Source organism: Cygnus atratus, chromosome 8, assembly GCF_013377495.2.
Source record: "Cygnus atratus isolate AKBS03 ecotype Queensland, Australia chromosome 8, CAtr_DNAZoo_HiC_assembly, whole genome shotgun sequence".
In the NCBI taxonomy this organism is placed as follows: domain Eukaryota; kingdom Metazoa; phylum Chordata; class Aves; order Anseriformes; family Anatidae; genus Cygnus; species Cygnus atratus.
Genome location: NC_066369.1, coordinates 21,758,024 through 21,776,632, shown reverse-complemented (window position 1 = coordinate 21,776,632; position 18,609 = coordinate 21,758,024). Strand labels below are relative to the sequence as shown.

At 56.5% G+C, this 18,609-nt stretch overlaps 1 protein-coding gene across 1 annotated transcript in view; it reads right to left on the bottom strand.

The window, feature by feature from the left end:
- Positions 1 to 3,990: 3,990 nt before the first annotated feature.
- The window catches only part of PTPRF (protein tyrosine phosphatase receptor type F), a 371,540-nt gene continuing 356,921 nt past the window's right edge, over positions 3,991 to 18,609 (bottom strand). Inside the window, exons 26-34 of the mRNA XM_050712309.1 lie at positions 14,860 to 14,979; positions 13,715 to 13,869; positions 12,133 to 12,418; positions 10,088 to 10,266; positions 7,354 to 7,480; positions 7,038 to 7,163; positions 6,387 to 6,541; positions 5,782 to 5,917; positions 3,991 to 5,649 (exon numbers count right to left, since the gene is read on the bottom strand). Of these exons, the coding sequence (XP_050568266.1) occupies positions 5,581 to 5,649; positions 5,782 to 5,917; positions 6,387 to 6,541; positions 7,038 to 7,163; positions 7,354 to 7,480; positions 10,088 to 10,266; positions 12,133 to 12,418; positions 13,715 to 13,869; positions 14,860 to 14,979 (1,353 nt within the window). The 3' untranslated portion in view covers positions 3,991 to 5,580. The remainder of the gene's footprint in view (positions 5,650 to 5,781; positions 5,918 to 6,386; positions 6,542 to 7,037; positions 7,164 to 7,353; positions 7,481 to 10,087; positions 10,267 to 12,132; positions 12,419 to 13,714; positions 13,870 to 14,859; positions 14,980 to 18,609) is intronic.

Genomic DNA, 18,609 nt, shown 5'->3' with positions numbered 1-18,609 from the left:
CTAGGGGAGCCCGCGGCCTACTCGGGGCCGGGCCGGGCCCTGCCCGGGCACCGCGGGGCCGAGCGGGGCCGGGCCGGGGCCGAACGGGGCCGAGCCGGGCCGAGCCCCTCGCCCCGGGGCTGTTTGCCCCTTGCAGTGCTCACCTGGGTGCCAGTGGGTGTGTCAGCGGGCACCGGGCGTTAACACACCCGCCCCAGGCGTGCTGCCCCTCACACGGGAGCCTTGCCAGGCGGGCAGGGACGGGGAGAAGTGTCCCCGTGGCCAGCACACGTCCACAGCCCTCCATAACCCATCGCTGCCCTGGGGAGGGCCGGGGGCTGGCCGTGCGGCCCCAGCAGCAAAGGTGTTTAGGTGTAGACAAGGCCCGAACGCTTGGCAGCCGGCCTGGGGCTGCTGGCTCCCGTGGCTGGAAGTGGCTGGGATTTTCACAGGTCACGGCGTGCTAAATGCCTCTTAAATGTCTTGTGCTAAATGGCTCTTAAATGTCTGCAGTAGGCAGCCTCGAAAGTAAGCATAACCCACACAAAAGGACTCCTAACTGTCATGCACTCATCCCTTCACGCCTGTCATGCCTAAGCAAAGCCTTAATTTCCCTGTGTGTTTCTCCTCAGACACATTTCCTTTGGTGTCACGCTACAGAACCCCGAAAGCTCTGTGTGCTGCTGCTTCTCTGGCCATCTCAGACACCAAATTATTACAGTCCAGAACCTTGAGGTGATTAAAACCACAGCAGGCACAGCACTTGGCCGCATGCAGGTGCAACTGTAAGGTAACATTCTGAGAAGCACGCTGTGTGGTCCTGGCCCTTCTGTTGGCCTCGCAGCCACGCTTGCTAACCATTATTCAAAAAACCCCAACTTTTTAATATCAGCAGACATGAGACATTCTTTTCATGCTGACAAGTGGCAAAACGTTGCCACGAGCGCGTAGGCAGGAAAGCTTGGTGACATATAATTGCTGCTGTGGACTGAGATTGTTTATTAGAACTGGCAAAAGGGCAACAATCAGCTTTAATTGGTGGGATCAGAATTTTCCCTGATCTCAGACACGAACCAGGTCAGAACAGGAGGGAAAAAAAAAAAAGAAAAAGTAAAATAAATTATTTTTTTAAAAAAAGGTCACTCACTGGGAAACTTTACAAATCAAAATGGCAGCGTTGCTGAGAACAATAAAAGCCAGGACTGCGGGGGAAGAAGTTTCCAAGCTACTGTGCAAAATAAGCCCAGATTTGTTCGGTGGTGCTGCTGTTTCTTTTCTTTATTTAATAACTGTTTTGCCTTTGAAAACAGAAAAAAATAAAATTGGCGTCCCAAAAGGCGAAGTCTGGGGCAGTGTGTTATTTAGCATCGCTAGGAAGCAAGTCAAGCCTAGATGGGGCTTACACAGCTCTCTTGCTATAGGTACCAATGGCATGCATAAAAAAATAATAAGAGCACAAGGGCACCTCAATGCCCATTAATTTACCTTTGACTAGCTGCCATTTACCTGCTGTCCCACCTGCCAAACTGCTCACTTTCTGCAGACCTTGCCCTTTACAGAGCTGCTTATCTGACTGTGCATTGGGGCTACCTCAGAAAATGAAGGCATGGAAGGTATTTGCTGGGAAAAAGCACAACACAACGCTACAGCACTACCTACCCAGCTGCACTGCTCAGTGTGAATGTGATCGGTCTGAAAGAGAGGTTCCAAAAGAAAGAGGCCAAATTCCTCCTTTGTGCATCACCTTGGGACCACTCACTCAAGGTTTGGCGCACGGTAGCGCTGTGAATTCAGGCTGCTGTCAGAGGGAGGGAGTGACCTCAAACTGGTACCAAAGAAAATGGGGCAAAGAACGCCAGCCAGACTAAATTCTTTTTGGCCAGGGAAAGCTGAGAAATGCAGACCAGGCACAGCAGTGCCAGGCACAGCAGTGCCAGGCTCTGGGCACAGGCAGTGTGGCTCATCTGCCTGGAGGACAGCAGAAGTCTACGTGTTTGGGCTTTTTTCCTCCTCTTTTGTGAGATCTGCAGAGGTAAATGGAAATAAACATTAAAGGAACGAGTAAATGGAAATAAATGTTAAAGGAACAAGTGCTTTCAAGCTGGTATGACTCCAACCCCCTTGGGCTTTAGGAGAGCAGTGCGGACTTTGTGAGAGGAGGCTGGTGCAGTGGGACTTCCCCCACAGACAGCAGCTGTGTCGCGGCTCTCTGACCTCGCTGTCCTCTTGGGGACCATCCCCTTGCCAAGAAGGCCCGCCCTCGCTCTTTGGGAGCCTCCTGGGCCTCTCTGCGCGCGGAGCCTTTATTGGCTTTGTGAGGCTGGCACGAGGCTTTTGGTTCTCCCCCTCTGCCTCTCCTCTTTCTACCCAGCCTGTAGGTACTGCCTGCCAGAAAGGTGCCTCGTGGCAAGCAGAGAAGTGGAGCCTGCAGAGGAGGTGAATTGGGAGCATTCTGTCCCCGTGTTTTCCCTGGGTTGACTGTAGAAGGTTTGGGCTAAGAACAAGTTACCACAAAGGGAGGGAAGCCCAAAGTGTTCTTGCAGGATGTGCGTGCAGATGTGGATGTGTCCTGACAACTGGTGTTTCCAGTGAGAGCAAGGCACCGCACTGGAAGCCACCCAGGGATGAACGGCTCGTGCCGTGCGCTTGGCACTGCCTGGTCAGTGCTCAGCGAGCACAACTGCGTGGTGAAAGCATCGCCAGCAGCTGCAGCTTAGCGGCAGAGCCAAAGCATTCTTGCTGCTGCACAGGCAGGTGCTTGCTACCTGCTTCCCAGCTGGCTGGCTTCCTACAGCACAACGGTTATAGCACAGCCTCTTTCCTCCCCAAACGCGCCCACGTACGAGCAGCTGCGTGCTCGGCCACGTAGCCTTGCCATCGTGGGCCCCGGCAGCACTGCAGAGCCGAGCTCCTCAGTGCCAGCGGTGCTGGCATGTGCCTGTGCACACACACACGCCTGCGCACGTGCTCTGCCTCACAGGGGCAGGAGCTTGCTGTGCCCTAGGACCTGCAGCCTCGTGTGGAGCTGCCCCACAGCAGAGCGAGAGAAAGGCTCGGCCAGCCTCGGGTCACCCCAGGTGGAAGCGCTGGGTTTGAACCAGTTGGGCGAGGGGGAAATGCTGCTTTGCATCTGGCGCCTGCTCAGAAGTCAGTCTGACCTGGCAGGAAGCGTGACATGTAACAGCTCTAGCAAAGGCAGCGAGCAGCACGTAAGATGCCCGTGATCGCATCAGGAAAAGGCTCGTGAAGGACGGACAGGTGGTGGGGCCCCGTCCCGCGTGGCTCTGCCCCTTGCAGTGGCCTTTCCTCTGCACGCTTGTGCTGTTTGCAAGCGCTGCTGCCTAGCAGCCAGCACTGCCCTGTGGGACTGCTGGACATACGCAGGCAGGGCTAGGGCACATACGCAGAGCAGGCGCAGCCATGCAGGGTGTGCCTGAAGTGGGTCTCACACCTGCACATCCTCCAGCGCTGCTCTGCACCTAGGGGCTGGGCAATGGTTTCACTGCTCAGCTTTAACTTTGTACATGCACCTGCACTCACTGCCACAGAACGCCATTACTGCAGCACCCCAGGAGGCCGGTAACATCTCAGCCTCCTCCAGGACTCGTATTGCCACCACAACCCACCCCACCAACCCCTCTCTTTTCTACAAACCCACCAGCAGTCTGTCGCTACCCCAGCGCAGTCCTGCAGCCAGCACGCTGGCAGGGGAGGGGATGCAGGTAAACGCTCTTCCAGCAAAGCTCACCATCACCCCGGGAGATTTGCAGGACCGCATCCTGCCGCATCCTGGATTTCTCTTTTAATAAGAGAAGGTTTAATAAGAGGCAGGAGAGCAGCTGGGCAGGGCAGGTCTCACGCCATGGGGACCCCGTGGGAGGGGTAGGGCACCTGTGGCTGGGGTGCGCCCGCAGGAAAGGACCTCTGCCAGCAGGCTGGGGAGCATGCCCATCACCGACGGACTCTAGAGCCTCCGCTTATTTCTGAACAAACAGACAGCAAAGCCAGCTTGTATGAAACCCGATTATTCAAATTTATTAACATCAAGAATTATGCAATGATGCTGTAGATTTTTTTTTTTATTAACAAATAGAAAACAGACTGTATACAACAGTGACCCCTACAGCACTATGCATCCACAAGGTAAAAATGAATGTGTCCTCCAACATTACCAACCCTGGATTGCTGATTTCAACATAGCTTGGATTCTTAACATTCGGAATACATGTGATAATACAATTAGATACCCTTCCACCACCTTTATTCATAACTCAATGCACTTGAAAGAGGGCTGCTCACTCTGTCTTTAGTGCAAGCATGATATAATAAGGAGTATTAATATATAGTACCATTAAATTAAGTCCAGTAGTCTTGCCACATTGGTTCATTAGAACGTTCTGAAGTAGCAGAAAGTACAATATTCTAATGACTTTTAACATTTGCAGGATAGCAGAAATTATAGATACACCCAACCTCTGAAGCCATGTGTACTCCCCCTCCCCTTCCCTGCAGTACCCTGCTTCCCACAGGGAGCAGCCGGGGCTGTGCTCCTTGCCTTTGTCAAATGCTCCAATGCACCTCGTCGCTGAGAGGTGACAGGGTGGCGCTTGCACGGACAGAACCGTGGGGCTAACAAAAGGGGCCGTGTCTCGCTTCTTCTATCCCAGCCCTGGGGAAGTGTGGGGCCCGCTCGCTCCTCCTGCCCCCTTCCCAGCGAGACACACAAAAAGGGGCTCCAAAGCCAGGAGCCCGGGGTTTCGGGTCTCTCATGAACAAGGCGATGACAACTCACGTCGTATCGGGATCTGCCAATACGCACGGTCACTGGGTCGGTTTAACACGCGTCGTAATAGGACTGAACAGTTTCCAGCTGACAAACGGGACCGCTTCTCCAGTGACCCCGCATGCCCTCCCAAACCTACTCAGGAAAAAATGGGGGAAGGGAAAGGCTAAAAAAATAATCGGTAGCTTAGGTCCAGTTCCATGAAATTTCATATTCTACAGAGGATTTAAAAAGCAGCCTACAGGGAATGGAGCCGGGCAGGAACCACAAGCCAGCTGCTGCAAATTACCAAGGAAGCTGCACTAAAATGGGCAGAACCAGCAGTGACTGGGCTGAAATAAACACAGGGCGGTAAAAAATGTAAAAGCAAAAGGAAATTAAAAAAAAAAAACACCCAACTCCCAAAGGTTTGGCGGGTCCAGTTCTGCCTCGGCAAAACATTAAGACTTGCAAAAAAATAAAAAATAAAGAGAGAGGAGATTATAAAAACCACTAGTAACTATTTTACATGTTTAAAAAAAAGATCCCATTCCACCCACCTAAAGCCTCGCTGTGAAATGCAGTCGCGTGAGAGAGGGCGAGAGATGCACATGAGCAGAAATGCAGCCAGAGACTGGAAATGCTTTTGGAGTCAGATTCCCTCGTTTGGCGCTGGGGCGAAGTTCCTAAATGCCGTGGTCAGAACTGGTTGGCGTGGAGGTCAGCTGCCTGGGCAGCGCCTCGGTCTGTACAGAAGGACTGAGGAATGGGCGGCTCTGGCTCAGAGGGACCCGTCTCCACTCCTAGACATCCCCACCGCGACTGGAGGAAAGCACTAGTTACGTTGCATAGTGGTCGAAGCTGCCGAGATACTCCAGCGCCGCTCTGTAGCACAGCTGGTACTGGTCCTGCAAGGCACCGAGGGCGGGGGGGGAGCGTGAGAAATGGGGACGCGAGGACATCGGGCAGCAGCGCTGCATGTCCGGAGACGCCGGCTCCCCTCCCTCCTCCCAGCGCTGCGGGCAGGAAGGGGCACTCACCTCTGTCTGCACCATGGCCGGCCGCTGCGTCCGCAAGGTCTTCACCGTCTGGAACATGTCCACCACCCCCTCGTAGCGCATCCTCTCCAGCACGATGCTGAGCGTGATGAACACGCCTGTGCGCCCGACCCCAGCGCTGCGCAGGGGGAGCAAGAGGGGCAGTTAGAGACCCGCCGGCCTCAGCGAGAGCTGCCCTCCCTGCCCCGCTCCTTGGAGCGGTGCCCATGTCCCCAGCTCATGGACCACGGGGAGCTGCTCGGTGGGGTCAGGAGAGGCTGAAGGGACACTGCCGCACAGAGGCGCCCTCTCAGCCCCATGGCACCCACTGATTCTGCCTGAGTCCAGCTGCTGTGGCACCACGTCCTGCCCAAAGATTCTTCCATGGAGCTACACAGCAGAACGAGCAGGCACTGGGTTCCTCTCATCACCCGGCAGAAATGCTGCCGATGATAAATATCCATCCATGGATATTGCCCTCTCCTCGTCCCCTGCTTGCCTCTTGCAGGGGGGATGTGAAGCGTAGGAGAGGTGCTGGGCTTAGTAGGGGGCATCTCCACGGGCTCTCTGCTGAAGGCAGAGGTGGGTGCTGACCCGTCCCCACTCACCTGCAGTGCACCGTGATGGGCCCATCCTGCCCGAACTGCTCCTTGGTCTTGTGCACCTGCCCGATGAAGTCGATGAAGCCCTCTCCCGTCTTTGGCACGCCCTGCTCAGGCCAGTCCGTGAACTGGAACTGGCGGATGGTCCGTGACTGGCCGTCCTGCGGGGACAGGGGTGTTACACGGGAACCGTGGGTGAGGGGACAGCGAGAGGGACTCATCTCACACCCCTTGGTGCTGCTGACCCGCTCCTGGCCCCTGGGGGTCTGGTGGGTCAGTGTCCTGCTCTGGTGTGGGGCCCAGCTCCAGCTCAGGACCCTGTCTGCTGCCACACGGAGGTCCTGTGCCTGCCCGAATGCTGCACACCGACTCTCGCTGCAGGGGAGCCCGTGTTATTAAACCTGCCCCACGTGCACAGCGCAGGCAAGGCACGGCCATGTGCTGATAGCGATCAGAGAGCTGCTCGCTGGGCCGACACAGCTGCCAAGGAAGGAACTTGCGGTGAGAGCAGCAGCAGGAGTGGGGCAGCAGCCCCTCCTGCCTGCAGCGTTAGGCAGCAACTTGCTTTTTGGTCCCTCCAGGAGCTGCTGTGTGCTCCCCTTGCTGCCCAGGGCTGGGCAGAGGCACTGGAGCCAGGAAGCCAGAGGTAGCACTCACCCTGGCATCTGTGACCTTGAACTCCCGGAGGATGTACTGCGGCATGTTGTACTCCGCCATGGGGTCCACCACGAAGTACTGGTAGCGGGCAGAGCGCTCCGCGGGCCAGTACTGATGGCACTTCTCCTGCGGATGAGGAGCACGGTGAGAAGTTAGCACCGACACGCTGCCGCTCCTCCCTCCCGCTCCCTGGGCTGTGGGACCACAGGGCCAGCCATGGGACACCCCAAGGCTGGGGTGGGGTGGGGTGGGCTGGGAGGTGCTGCCCGCAGAGAGCAGCCCCGCAGCCCCCTCCTCCCCCGTGCAGGACTCGTACCCGGCCCATCTCGCGCAGCTTCGTCAGCATCACCACGATGGTGGAGTTGTGCTCCCAGAGCATCCGCCAGAAATCCTCCGTGGTCTCGGCCAGCGGTCCCTGCGTGGCGATGTAGGCCTTCTGCTGCCTGCGGCAAACAAGTCGGAGCTCAGATTCGCTCCCGCAAGCTGGGGGGCCGTGAGAGCTGGAGGCAGCACCCCGTGCTGCAGGAGATAGGGCTCCAGGGCTAGCCCCAGACACTGTGGGAGGGATGAGGCTGCCCAGCACGTGTCTTCTGAGAGCTCACGTGGTGGGCACGGGATCCAGAAAGGCTGCTAGTCCTTCCTGCGTGAGCGTCCCCATTCCAGCCCCTCCCTGCTGCTCGTCCCCAGTGCTGGTGCACCGAGCTCTCTCAGCACTCAGGCCTGCCCCAGGGGGCTGAAAGCTCAGCCTGTGCTTGGGGGCGGTCCCAGCTGCACCTCCTGCACATTTACTCCCTGCATGTTTGCTCCCTGCAGCACCCACCTCCCCTCCCACTGCACGGGGAGGCACAGAGCAACTCAGTCAGGTCACCTCAATCACGTGTACCACCTCGTAAGTAGGGCGGTGAGGAAACCACTAACACCATAGTGCAAACGTTTCTGAGCCTTCCGAATTTGTTCTGTTCCACCGGAGCATGTCGCAGAGCGTCCGGTGTGAGAGCAGTTCCCGTGTCCTGCGTCGCCCTGCCCCATCCCTGACGACAGCACCCTCGGGCTGAGCACGCTCTGCCCCGCTCTCCCAAGCCTCCTGACTCACTCCTGTAGCTACCTATCAGTGTCACGCACTCTGCGTTGATGAACAAAGCACCACCGGTCGCTTTCCATCCCGCCCTAAGGACGGGGCAGCAGCACCTACCACAGCGAGATCTGGGCGCTTCCCAGCTCCGTGCCCCAGCTGCGCCCCGCGCAGGGCATGGCACGGCCACGGCAGCCCCAGGGGATGCCAGAGCATCGCCCTCGTTCGCCTGGTGGGGCACGAGGTGAGTGGGGCACGACTGGGGCGGCTTAAAGGCTCTGCTGACTCTGGGAAGGGCCAGCTCCTGTGTTCTCGTTCTTGGTTTGGGAGCACCCAGCCCGGCACGATCCGTGTGCGGATCCTGGGGCTCGCTCCACCACTGCGGGGCGCCGGAGCCCGCAGGACGAGGGGCTGCATCCTCCCTCCCACCACACTTCGGCTCTCCGCCGGTGCTAAAAATTAATGAACGTGCTGCAGGACAGCTGTAATGTGCAGGATGAAGACAGGGGCTGCTTCAAGGTGGATTTATAAGACATCGTAAAAAGCAGGGAGTGGGTGTGCACAACGGAACAAAAGAGCTAATAAAGATGCAGCAACCGTGATGCCTGCAGGACCTCGGGCCAACTGATCTCTGCAGATAACACCAGAGGAAGATCGCTCCGTTCAAAGGGAAGGACAGGAAGAGATAACTGCTCCTTGGGGATGGGGTAGGCAGCAAATGAAATGGTACCACCTGCTGCGCTGGCACCCCCCTCTCTGTAGCATCAGCGAGTGGCAAAACCAGCATCAGTCAGCTCCAGAGCTGCGACACGGCAGCCAGACATCGGGCTGCACAGCTCACAGCCACACGGGCAGGAGGGAGACGAGGCTGCTGTGACAGCTGTTCTCCAGCCCCTTCCTCCCACCCCATTACTCTGTCCCACCCTGAGGGAGCCTGGCTCGCTGGGGTCTGGCTGTGCTGAGATGCTCCCCAAGTTGCTCCCTGTCTGCTCCCCGCCTCCTCTCGTCCCTGCACAGGACTCCCCCGGGAGCCCTTCCTGGGCTCAGCTGCTGGAGCAGGGAAGGAGGCAAAGAGCCGCTGGGCAGGCAGCGCTGACACCTGCTCCCTCTGGCACCGCTCATTGCTCCTGGGAGGCCACCAGCATTTGGGCAAGAGGCCAGCAGCCCGTCAGCAGCATTTGGGCAGTGACACATCGGAGGGGGACCCTGCTGCATCCATCGCTGCATCCCCTGCTCCTGCGCTGGGTGACCCGACTGCACTGGTGCACAGAGAGACGCAGGCGCGAGTCCTGTACGTGCGTCACTGGGATTTGGTCTGGATTATTGGCCAGGGACTGGCTGGGAAGGAAACGTGGCCACCGGGCTGTTTTCCTGCGTTCTTCTCTCCTGGCACTTAGCATTAGAGAATACGCTGCCAGCAGTTAGATATGGAAACCCTAAGTATTATTGCCCTTCTAGATCTCAATTTGTGCTTTCTAAAAGGTATCCTGGAGAGCAGAACTCAGTGATGGGCTCTCCAGTATCCAGCACCAGCCCTGTCTGAGGATTCAGAGACTCCCCAAAATCAAGATATGGGTGAATGAACCTTGGGCATGTCCTGCCTGGATCAACCACGCAGTGCGAGCATGCTGCTACCTCTGGTTGCTGCAGCTAGCGAAGGGGATGGGTTTGCGTTAGATGCTGCAGATGTAAAATAGATGCCAAGGGATGCCTACCAGAAGGTCCTATAAAACACCGCAGGAGCCAGCCAGCACAGCATCCTGCCCCAGCCACGTGGGCATCTGTCTACAGCAACACAAGCAAGCCTGGCAGCTCTCACTCACAAGCAGTCTTCACACATCACAACTGAAGCTTCTGAGAGGACGGAGACGGACAAAATGCAGCACGATGATCCCCAGCCTGCTTCCAGGCAGCCAGGACCAATCCTTGGCAAAAGGGAGAAAGCAGCCGTGCCCTGGTTCCCTGCGTTGGCCCTTACCTGTACCCGTCTATGAAGCTGGCGTTGATGTAATCGGAGCCCTCGACACCCCGGATGGGCTGCAGACAGACTCTTGTCAGCTCGTATGGCATGATGTTCACGAGGCGGTTCTTGAATTTGTTGCATGGGAGGTTGGCACTGATGAAACGTGAGGTATGTGCTTTAGAGTTGGCCAGCAGCTGCAAGAGGAAGAGAGACGTCAGACCCCGCTGGGGACACCATAGTCTGGGGTGAAATTGGGACCCCGGTAGCAGGGCTGACAGGGGCCCCCTGGCATGAATCCACGTTCCCTCCTCTCACCGAGGGACATCCCCTGGGGACCAGATCCTTCTGGGCCAGACGGGGGGCTCTGCCTCTATGAGCAGGCAGGCTGCACCTGGCTGCTCTGTTTCACACTAGGTCAGTCCGCTTTTCAGTGCCGTGTCTGCTTTCTGCACACCTAGCTATGGCACAGCCTTCTGCTGGCTTTCGGTGCATGGCTGCAGGTGACAGCAGTTCCCCTCCAGGAAGCAGCACGGGGAAACCACCGACGCAGCCCCAAAGCTGCACGTAGGGGAGCAGAGACCCACAGGCGCTCTCTGACCCACAAAGGCCAGCACATGATGCCGTGCCCCTCGCTGAACCAGAGACACATGCTTGGTGGCACCAGAGAAGGAAGGCTTTCCATCTTCCAACGGTGTCTTGCTATTTACTTCTCACCCCAGGAGAACCCAAGAAAAATGTGAGAACTGTGACATATTTAGGCAAAGATCTATTCTGGGTTACTGCGAGACATTTTATGATTTTATGGTTCCCTTTGAGCCCTGTAAATTGGAGTCATGGTAAATGTGTTACTTAGATCTGCTGGCAGAGACATTCAAACAGAAGTATCCTTTTTTTTTCTTTTCTTTTTTTCTCTCCAAGACCCTCCCAGCATCCCCTGAGCCACCTTTCCTGCTGTGTGTGGCAGCTGGTCCTTGGCTACAGGAGGACAGGGGTCTCTTTGGGAAGTGATGCAGCTACACGAGACCCTCCCATATCCTGCTCCCTAACGTTTTCCAAGCAGTCGATGCTGCCAGGGCACAGAGTGGGGGCAAGTGTTATTGCTTTTTTAGAACAGAGTTACCAGAGCTGAGCCTAATTCTGTGGCGGCCTTGGGGGGACTTTCAGGGCAGGCATCACCACGAGGAGGTGAAACCTTCCTTGCTCTGCAGAGGCACCTCTCCTGTCTCACATCCAGGGCACCGGCAGCTGTGCTGACCACAGGACAGAGCTGCTCAGCTTTTCCTGGTTTATGCAGAAAGTCAATATTTTGCCTCACCTGCTCCTTTGCCATTTGGTGGGAATTCCCGGGGTGAAGCTGTATTGCTGCAGTTCATTTCACAGCCTGCATGGTCTGCTAGCTCCCTGCATGAGCTATATTCCCCTGCATGAGTTCACTGGACTAATGCACCTCACCTGAGAACACGGGCGGTTACCAGAGCTCGTTTCCATCTCCAAGGCTGTAATAAATATTTGCAGCAGGCAGTCTCAGCTATGGATAGCAAAATGAGGGCACGGCTTCTTAAAAACAGTATGTCTTACAACACTGCTTTCACCAATTCTAGCCACTGAGGCTTGGTGTCTAGGTGGTTAAAAGATAACAGAGCTCAGCATTGAAGAAATGAGACTATAAACGTCTCACATATTTAAATTGGAGCCGTTTCCAGACAAGTTGTTCACAGTAACATCAATTATCACTAACACGATCTGCATCTGATTTCGGATGCAGCTCCTGCTGCACAGTGAACGTAGAGCAGAACATGCTGCTGAGAACTGCGCATCCATCTGCCTTTTATATTCTCCCCAGAAGCTGCCAATCCAGGGGGGGACCACGGCTGACACAAGCTTTACAATTCAAATGTACTTTAAATCACTGCCTACCTGGTTTGGAAACACGCAAAAGAGTAACTGCCTGTAATGAGCCGTCCCTCTCCTCTCCCAGCCCCTGGACGAGCGTGTCAGTGGGGCTGTGTGGGCAGAGACAGGGCCCCAGGGAGGGGGGCTGCTGGGGCTCGGTCACCAACCTTGAATTCCAGCTCCATCGCAGTAACGCTCTCGCCTGGTGGCACCTGGGTCAGCTTCTGGATGTGAGCGAAGAGGTTGCGTGCAGGCACCTCGGTATTGCCGCATGTGGCTGCTTCCAGCAAGGCCTCGTGGATGAAGATGTACTGGTCCTCCGTCTGCACCATGTAGTTGCGCTGCGAGCGCATGCACGTCACGTGGCCGTAGATGTCCACGGTCTTCTCGTGCTTCATCCGCTCCAGCATGGCGTCGATGACAATGAAGCAACCAGTTCGGCCCACGCCGGCGCTGCGGGAACAAAGCACGAGGCCTGAGAGGATGCCATCCCTCACGGGCACCAGGCAAGCTCTGCTGTTGTGTAAAAGAGCACCCGGATCTAGAGCAGAGAGAAGGCTGCTCCCCATGCTGCAGGCTAACGAGCTGAGCCCCAAACAGGAGGTGACAGGAGGAGCGAGGGAGAGTAGCAAGGGAGAGCATGGGAGGCTACTCAGCCCTTCTGCTGTCCCCCTCTCCCTGAAGGAGCAGAAAGGACACGGTGTCGCTCTGCTGGTGCAGTGACAGGGAAGGAGAAACGAGTTTAACAGCCAGGAGAGTGACAGCATACATGTGGAGCTGGAAGACGTGAAGTCCAGGCTGGGCTCCAGCACCAATGAAACCCATAAATTTCATGTCTGGTTGTCCCCTAACCTGGGTCACTGTTCCCTAACCCATAAAACGAGGCCAGCCAGCCCCAGAGGGGAAAGCAGAAAGGTGAGGTCATGCATTTCTATGGCGAGCCCTTCACTGAAGTACTGGAAGCCTCCCTGCATCTGTTGGAAGGGCAGCAGCAATCCCCGAACTTTTCACCAGGAGAGCGCCCCGAAAACAACAGACACGCTGTTATGACATGTAAACACAGGCAGAGATACGGAGCTAGACATTTCCTCATTTATGGTGCAAGTCAGATCCTTAACAGGGCCTTAATATAGCTTGTTTGTGTGTTAATTATATCCCACTCCCATCTGAAACAGAGCATGAAAGAAGAGCATTAAGCACTGCTGGTAAGGCGTATGCCGGAACAGCAATGATGGAGTGGTTTGTTCAGTAATAGTCCCCACTCGGCTGGTGGAGATAAATCTTGCCTGGATAAGATGCTGAGCCTTAGCAGACTAATATTTTTGCTTAAAGAGCTCCCTTTCTACCCCGCTAAAGAGTTCTACTGTAAATACTGTGTATAAATGTTGGTACAAGTCACTGCACACGTGTCTGTCAACGATGTGCCTCTGAAAGGTACCACCTACTCATACAGGGCTCAGATCACTTCATCTTCAAACTGCGCTTGCATTTTTGCAAGAAAACCTGTGTTCTGAGACTCTCTGTACAGCAGTGCTGTTTAACCTGACATAGCAGAAGCAACACAACATTCACTGCTGGATTGCCATTGCTAATTGCCAATCTGTTCCCAGCCCAAGCACGTGGTGCTGGTTACACTGCCGTGAAACCTTCCCGCAGGACCAGGAGGTGCCGCTTTCAGGGGGACAGGGCAGAGCTCCTGCAGCCAGAAGGCAGGAGCCCAGGTGCAGCTTTGTGAACACGTCGTCCTACCTGCAGTGGACAACCATGGGCCCGGCATCGGGTGGGTTACAGGCCTTGACCCGTCGCAGGAAAGCTAAGATCGGGGTAGGGTATTCTGGTACCCCGTGATCGGGCCACGCCATGAACTGGAACTGTCGCAGCTCTCGCTTCTCGCTGGAGCCATTCTGTAGAGGACAAAGAAAAGTTTCTGTGTGAGGACAGTCTCATCCTGGAAGGGGAACCCCCTGCTGGGGTAACGAGGTATCCAGCTGGCTGGGTAACAGCAGGCATTTAAGGCTGTGTGTGATCATACATTTATTGGGGTTTTGCCACTGAAAATTAGGAGGCAAAATACAGGTTCCTTGCAAGGCCTCTGCATGGATGCTCTGGGGAAAGCAGCAGAGCGGCTCCGAGGGAGCGGAGCAGACGGACAGGAAGGTGCATGACTCCTGCACAGCACGGGGCCACTACACTCACTGCACGTTCGCAATAAAATGGGCGCTGGGCACGGATGAGCTGCAGCAAGCTGTCTCACTGCCCCTCTGCACCACGGCTCCCCGGGATGGCCGATCAGCACCGTGCCTCCAGAGGCTGCCCGGCTCCTGCCTCACGGGGTGAGGGATCTGTGCAGCAATGTGGGAGGACTGGCTGGGCGAGCGCTGGGGACAAGATGCCTTCCCGGGGTGTGAGCAGGTCCCCAGCACGGCAGGGCTGCGCTCTGAGCCCGTGCACAGCCTGTTTGCATTGCTGTGCCATGCTGCTGCTAGCGCTGCCTCCGGGGATTGCCCAACACTAATGAGGTACGCAGCAGGCAGGAGAGAAGGGCACACACCAACGTCAGCACGGCTCCTCCATTTGCATTATTAGTGACAGCAGCGCTAAAAATTCCCTGCTTCCCGTGTTGTCCATCTAATGGGAGGACAGCTGTTACACGCACACTCGCCAGAGGCAAGCGTGGCCTCTGCTCTGGGGCCCTTCACAGGGTCTGAGCGCCTACAGAGGAGCATCAGGTGTCCTGGCCAAAATCCGACAGCGACCAGATGCACAGCCTGCAGCCCAGCTCTGACAGACAGCCCCCGTGCGGGCTGCCCCACGCCTGGCCACATGAGGAACAAGCAGCTGCCTCTGCCTGGGGCCACGCTGCAGCCCCAGGAGCAGCCCAGCCCGTGCCATACCTTGTACAGGGCAAAGGTCCTGACGGTGTAGGTCGCCAGCTCGACTGTGTCCAGCAGCGTGACCTGGATCATCCCGTAGGTTTCCGTACCCCGGCTCGGCCAGTACTGGTCACACTTCACCTGCAGGGAGGAGAGGAGAAAGGGTCAGTGCTTGGCTGGGGCCTTTGGGGTGAGAAAAGGATGGATGTGGAAAAGAGTCACTGTGCACCGGGTCCCAAACACCCCTTCTCTCCCCCTCCTGACCTTCACAGCTCCTGCTGTAAGCCCGCTTGGCAGAGAGCCCTAACACAACCCCAGGGCCCCAGCCCTCCTGCTCCTTCCTCTCCCTGTGACTCCCTCCCTGCTCACCTGCTGATGCCCTCCTCCTCCTCCACTATTCACAGCTCATTATTTGCAACCGACTCCTCCGGCTTTGTCGTCTCCAGCCCTAAGCTCCCTCATTTAATTTGGCACCCTGAGCTCCCAGTTTCATCTGGCACCTGGCTCCCACCCCGCGGAGCCGCAGCGCCCGGCTGACAGCAGGAGGACTTCATTCCCACCCCTGTGCACTGCACCGAAAATGGTTTCCCGCCCTAGGAGAGAGGAGTGAATGGAAGATCATCTGTGCTTGTCAAGGAATAGTAAACTTAATTATTAGCTGAGCGTGTTTACAGGGGAACGTGTGGGAAGGGAAACAACAGGCTTAATTAGAAATCAATGAACTTCTGCCTTTTAATTGAAGGCACTTTAGGCGCTGTGGGGCTTTTGAGAGCGAAGAAGCCACATCCTGCACTCTGCCTGGTTGCCAGAGCACCGTAGCCTGGGGTCAGACGGATGCATCTGCCCCTGCTTTTTGGGGTCTGCTCTCGGGAAGCCCTGCCCTGGCACAAGTGCCCGGAGCGGGGCTGCCCGCTGGGTGTCTGGCGCGTCCTGCCCTCCATCTGCTCTGCTGCCTCAGGTCTGTGCTCATGGCGTGCCCGGCCCCGCGCGCATCTCTGGAGGGTTCTCCTCCTCGCCTGGCACAGAGCAGCACATTATTTTACACTGACTAGCTGCAGAGCCAACAACTCGAGGTCACAGACCTTATTTCACAGCTAAACTCATCCTGTCCTCGTGAGCGGGTGGCAGCTGCAGCCGCATCCCCGGCCACCTGAGCTTGCCTCTCCCGGTTTGGGGCTGACGTGACCCCTCTCTAGAGGTGGTGGGGGGACAGAGGGGCAGCCACTTGCCTCGTCCCCCCCGTGCTGGCCTGCCCCTCGCTGCAGCTCGCAGGGAATGTCGCTGACAAGTGGCACAGCACGTCCCCGAGGCTGACCCACACCACGGGGACAGCGGTCCCCTCCTGCCACCCACGCGCCACGGCGCCGTGTGTGCTCGAGCACAAAACAAACTTCAGAGGAGTTCCCTGTGAGGGATAATAGCAGCGCCTGGGCTGGTAATTGAAAATTATTTATTCATGACCAGATAAGAGTCAGTCACATTTTCTGCCAAATTTACCCATAATGTTTATGCCCCATTTTCAAGCTCTGTAAATTTTATGCTGAAGCCGATGCACTGTGGCACTAAAGCAGATAAGAGATGTTTTCTTCTGGCGGTGCTTGCTTCTCATTAACTTAAGGAGCACAGTAATGTCCTCAACAGCCACTTACAGCAGCTCTGCTGAGTGCTTCCTGTCCCTCCCCTTTGGTGCCCCGTGCCCAAGAGCAGCCGGGCACCCCTCCTCGGCTCGAGAGCTGTGCTCTGCTCCTGGCCTAACTCGCAAGCTCCAGCTGGCATCGAGGGCTGGAGCAGGACCCGGCTGCCAGTGCCCTCTTGCCCCAGATCCCCTGGCTGAGCACCCCGCTGCACCCCTGTCTGGAGACACGGAGCTCCACGAGATGTTACAAGCCAGGGATGGCTGCTCGGGGCTTGGGGCTGGGACAGAAGGAGCCCGGCACTGCTTGGGGAGACCTCCCTTCTCCACCCTGCTCCGCCGGGCTCTTGAGGATAGCCCAGGGAGGGAGAAATCCTGCTTTAATGCCTCTGTCGTGCAATGCGCCCCAGCTGGGACACGCCACGCTCGCAGCTCTGGGAAAGCTAATCTACAATGTGTGTTTCTGAACTGCCACCGAATGATTCTGAAACTGATTGTAAAGCTTTGAAGGCAGCTAAATTGCACAATCCAGCCATTTCTATCCTTTATGTGCCTCTCGCTTTGTGAAAACATGAAAAAGGGAGGATGATTTGGACCATCAAGCCAGCTGAAATTGCAGACCATAAAAGCTGATGCTCTTTAAAGATTTTTTCCCCCTGCAGCTCAGGAGCCCTTTAAAGCAGTGTCACCCCCACAGGGCTGCAAAGCTTCTGCTGGTCCTGGTCGGCTTATCTGCAGGCAGCACTGCTGAGAGGGACCGGAGAGCTCACCTGGGAAGGAGGCAGAGCCTGCCCTGTGCTGGGCACCTCACCACGCGGCCCCGCTGCCCGCCTGCAGCTGCAGACACAACCCTGTGCCTGCTCTGAAGCCCCTGGACAAGGGGACTTTCCAAGGTCACCCATGGTAAAGCCTGCAGCTTTCCTCAGGGCTCTGGTCACCCCCTGCCTGTGGCAGGGACTCCCAGCCTGTCCTGTCACCAGAAGACTGGACCCAGCCCTGCCACACGCACCGTGTTTGGGACAGAAACCAGTACTGCAGAGGTAATTAGGGGATGACACGACGGGAGTGTGCTGGGGGGAGATAATGCTCGGCTCAGCAGCACAGACATGTCAGGCAAAGACAAGTGCCTGGGGGGGTCGAAGGCAGCTTGTTATCTTGGAGAAACACGCACCTTGGAGTGCCTTCCCATAGCCGAGCAGCCCAGAAGTTGAGTGAGTCAGGACTCCGGGCATGGATTTGCTTGGCAACCTAAAAGGGCTTTTCCTTGCACTTCAAACACATGCTCCACGACTGAAATGTGGAGTCACAGAGAAAGCCCCTGAATGATTCCCCACTGAAGAGAGCGGCCGATCAGCACCTTCTGGTCTTGCTCAGCCCACGTGCTGGGCAGGCTGTGCCGGGCATTTCTACGTCCCTCTTTGGGTTGGGGTGGGTGACAGCTATTGGGCACAGGAGGTTGGGAAGCACAGCATCTGGGCTGGGCTGCATCTCTAGAGGCAGCTCCTCTCCGAGGAGCACTGGTTTCCCTGCAGGCTGCAGGGCATTTGCAGAGCCGGGGAAGCCCGTGAACAAAGCCTATTTTCACGCAGGCAGGAAAAGCGGATCTTTTTTGCCATGGTGATCTGTTGCTCCAGTTGCTTCCTTGCAGCCAACGTGGGCTGGGACACCCCTACGAGCATTTTGGTGCCGAAGCTTTGAAACGGAGGGAAAGCGTGCGGGCAAAAGTTTCAGCTGAACCCAAACTTGACAGTTTCTGCTTCTAAAGAACGATCTTATTGGGCTAAAAATAACCAGTGCTTCACAGCTTGAGCGCACAGCCCCTTCTCCTGCTGTTGGCATGGCAACGCTAAAATATTCTGCAAGCACAAATGCTCACCACTAAAATTTTACTTTTAGGAACGCAAGAGGCAGACGCCGCCTCCTGCTTGGGCAGCCTTTGCCCAAAGGGTGCATCTGGGCACGGGAGCACGTTGGTCACAGCACAGGAACTCTTGCCTCAGGGGCTGAGCAAGGCCCTCTGTCACGAGCCACCACCCGCGGCGAGGGCTCCTGCTCTGCTCCTTCCTCTCCACCTCGCGCCCTTCCCACGGCTTGCAGGCAGCTTTGCATTTATTACATCAGAATATCTAATCTTGGCA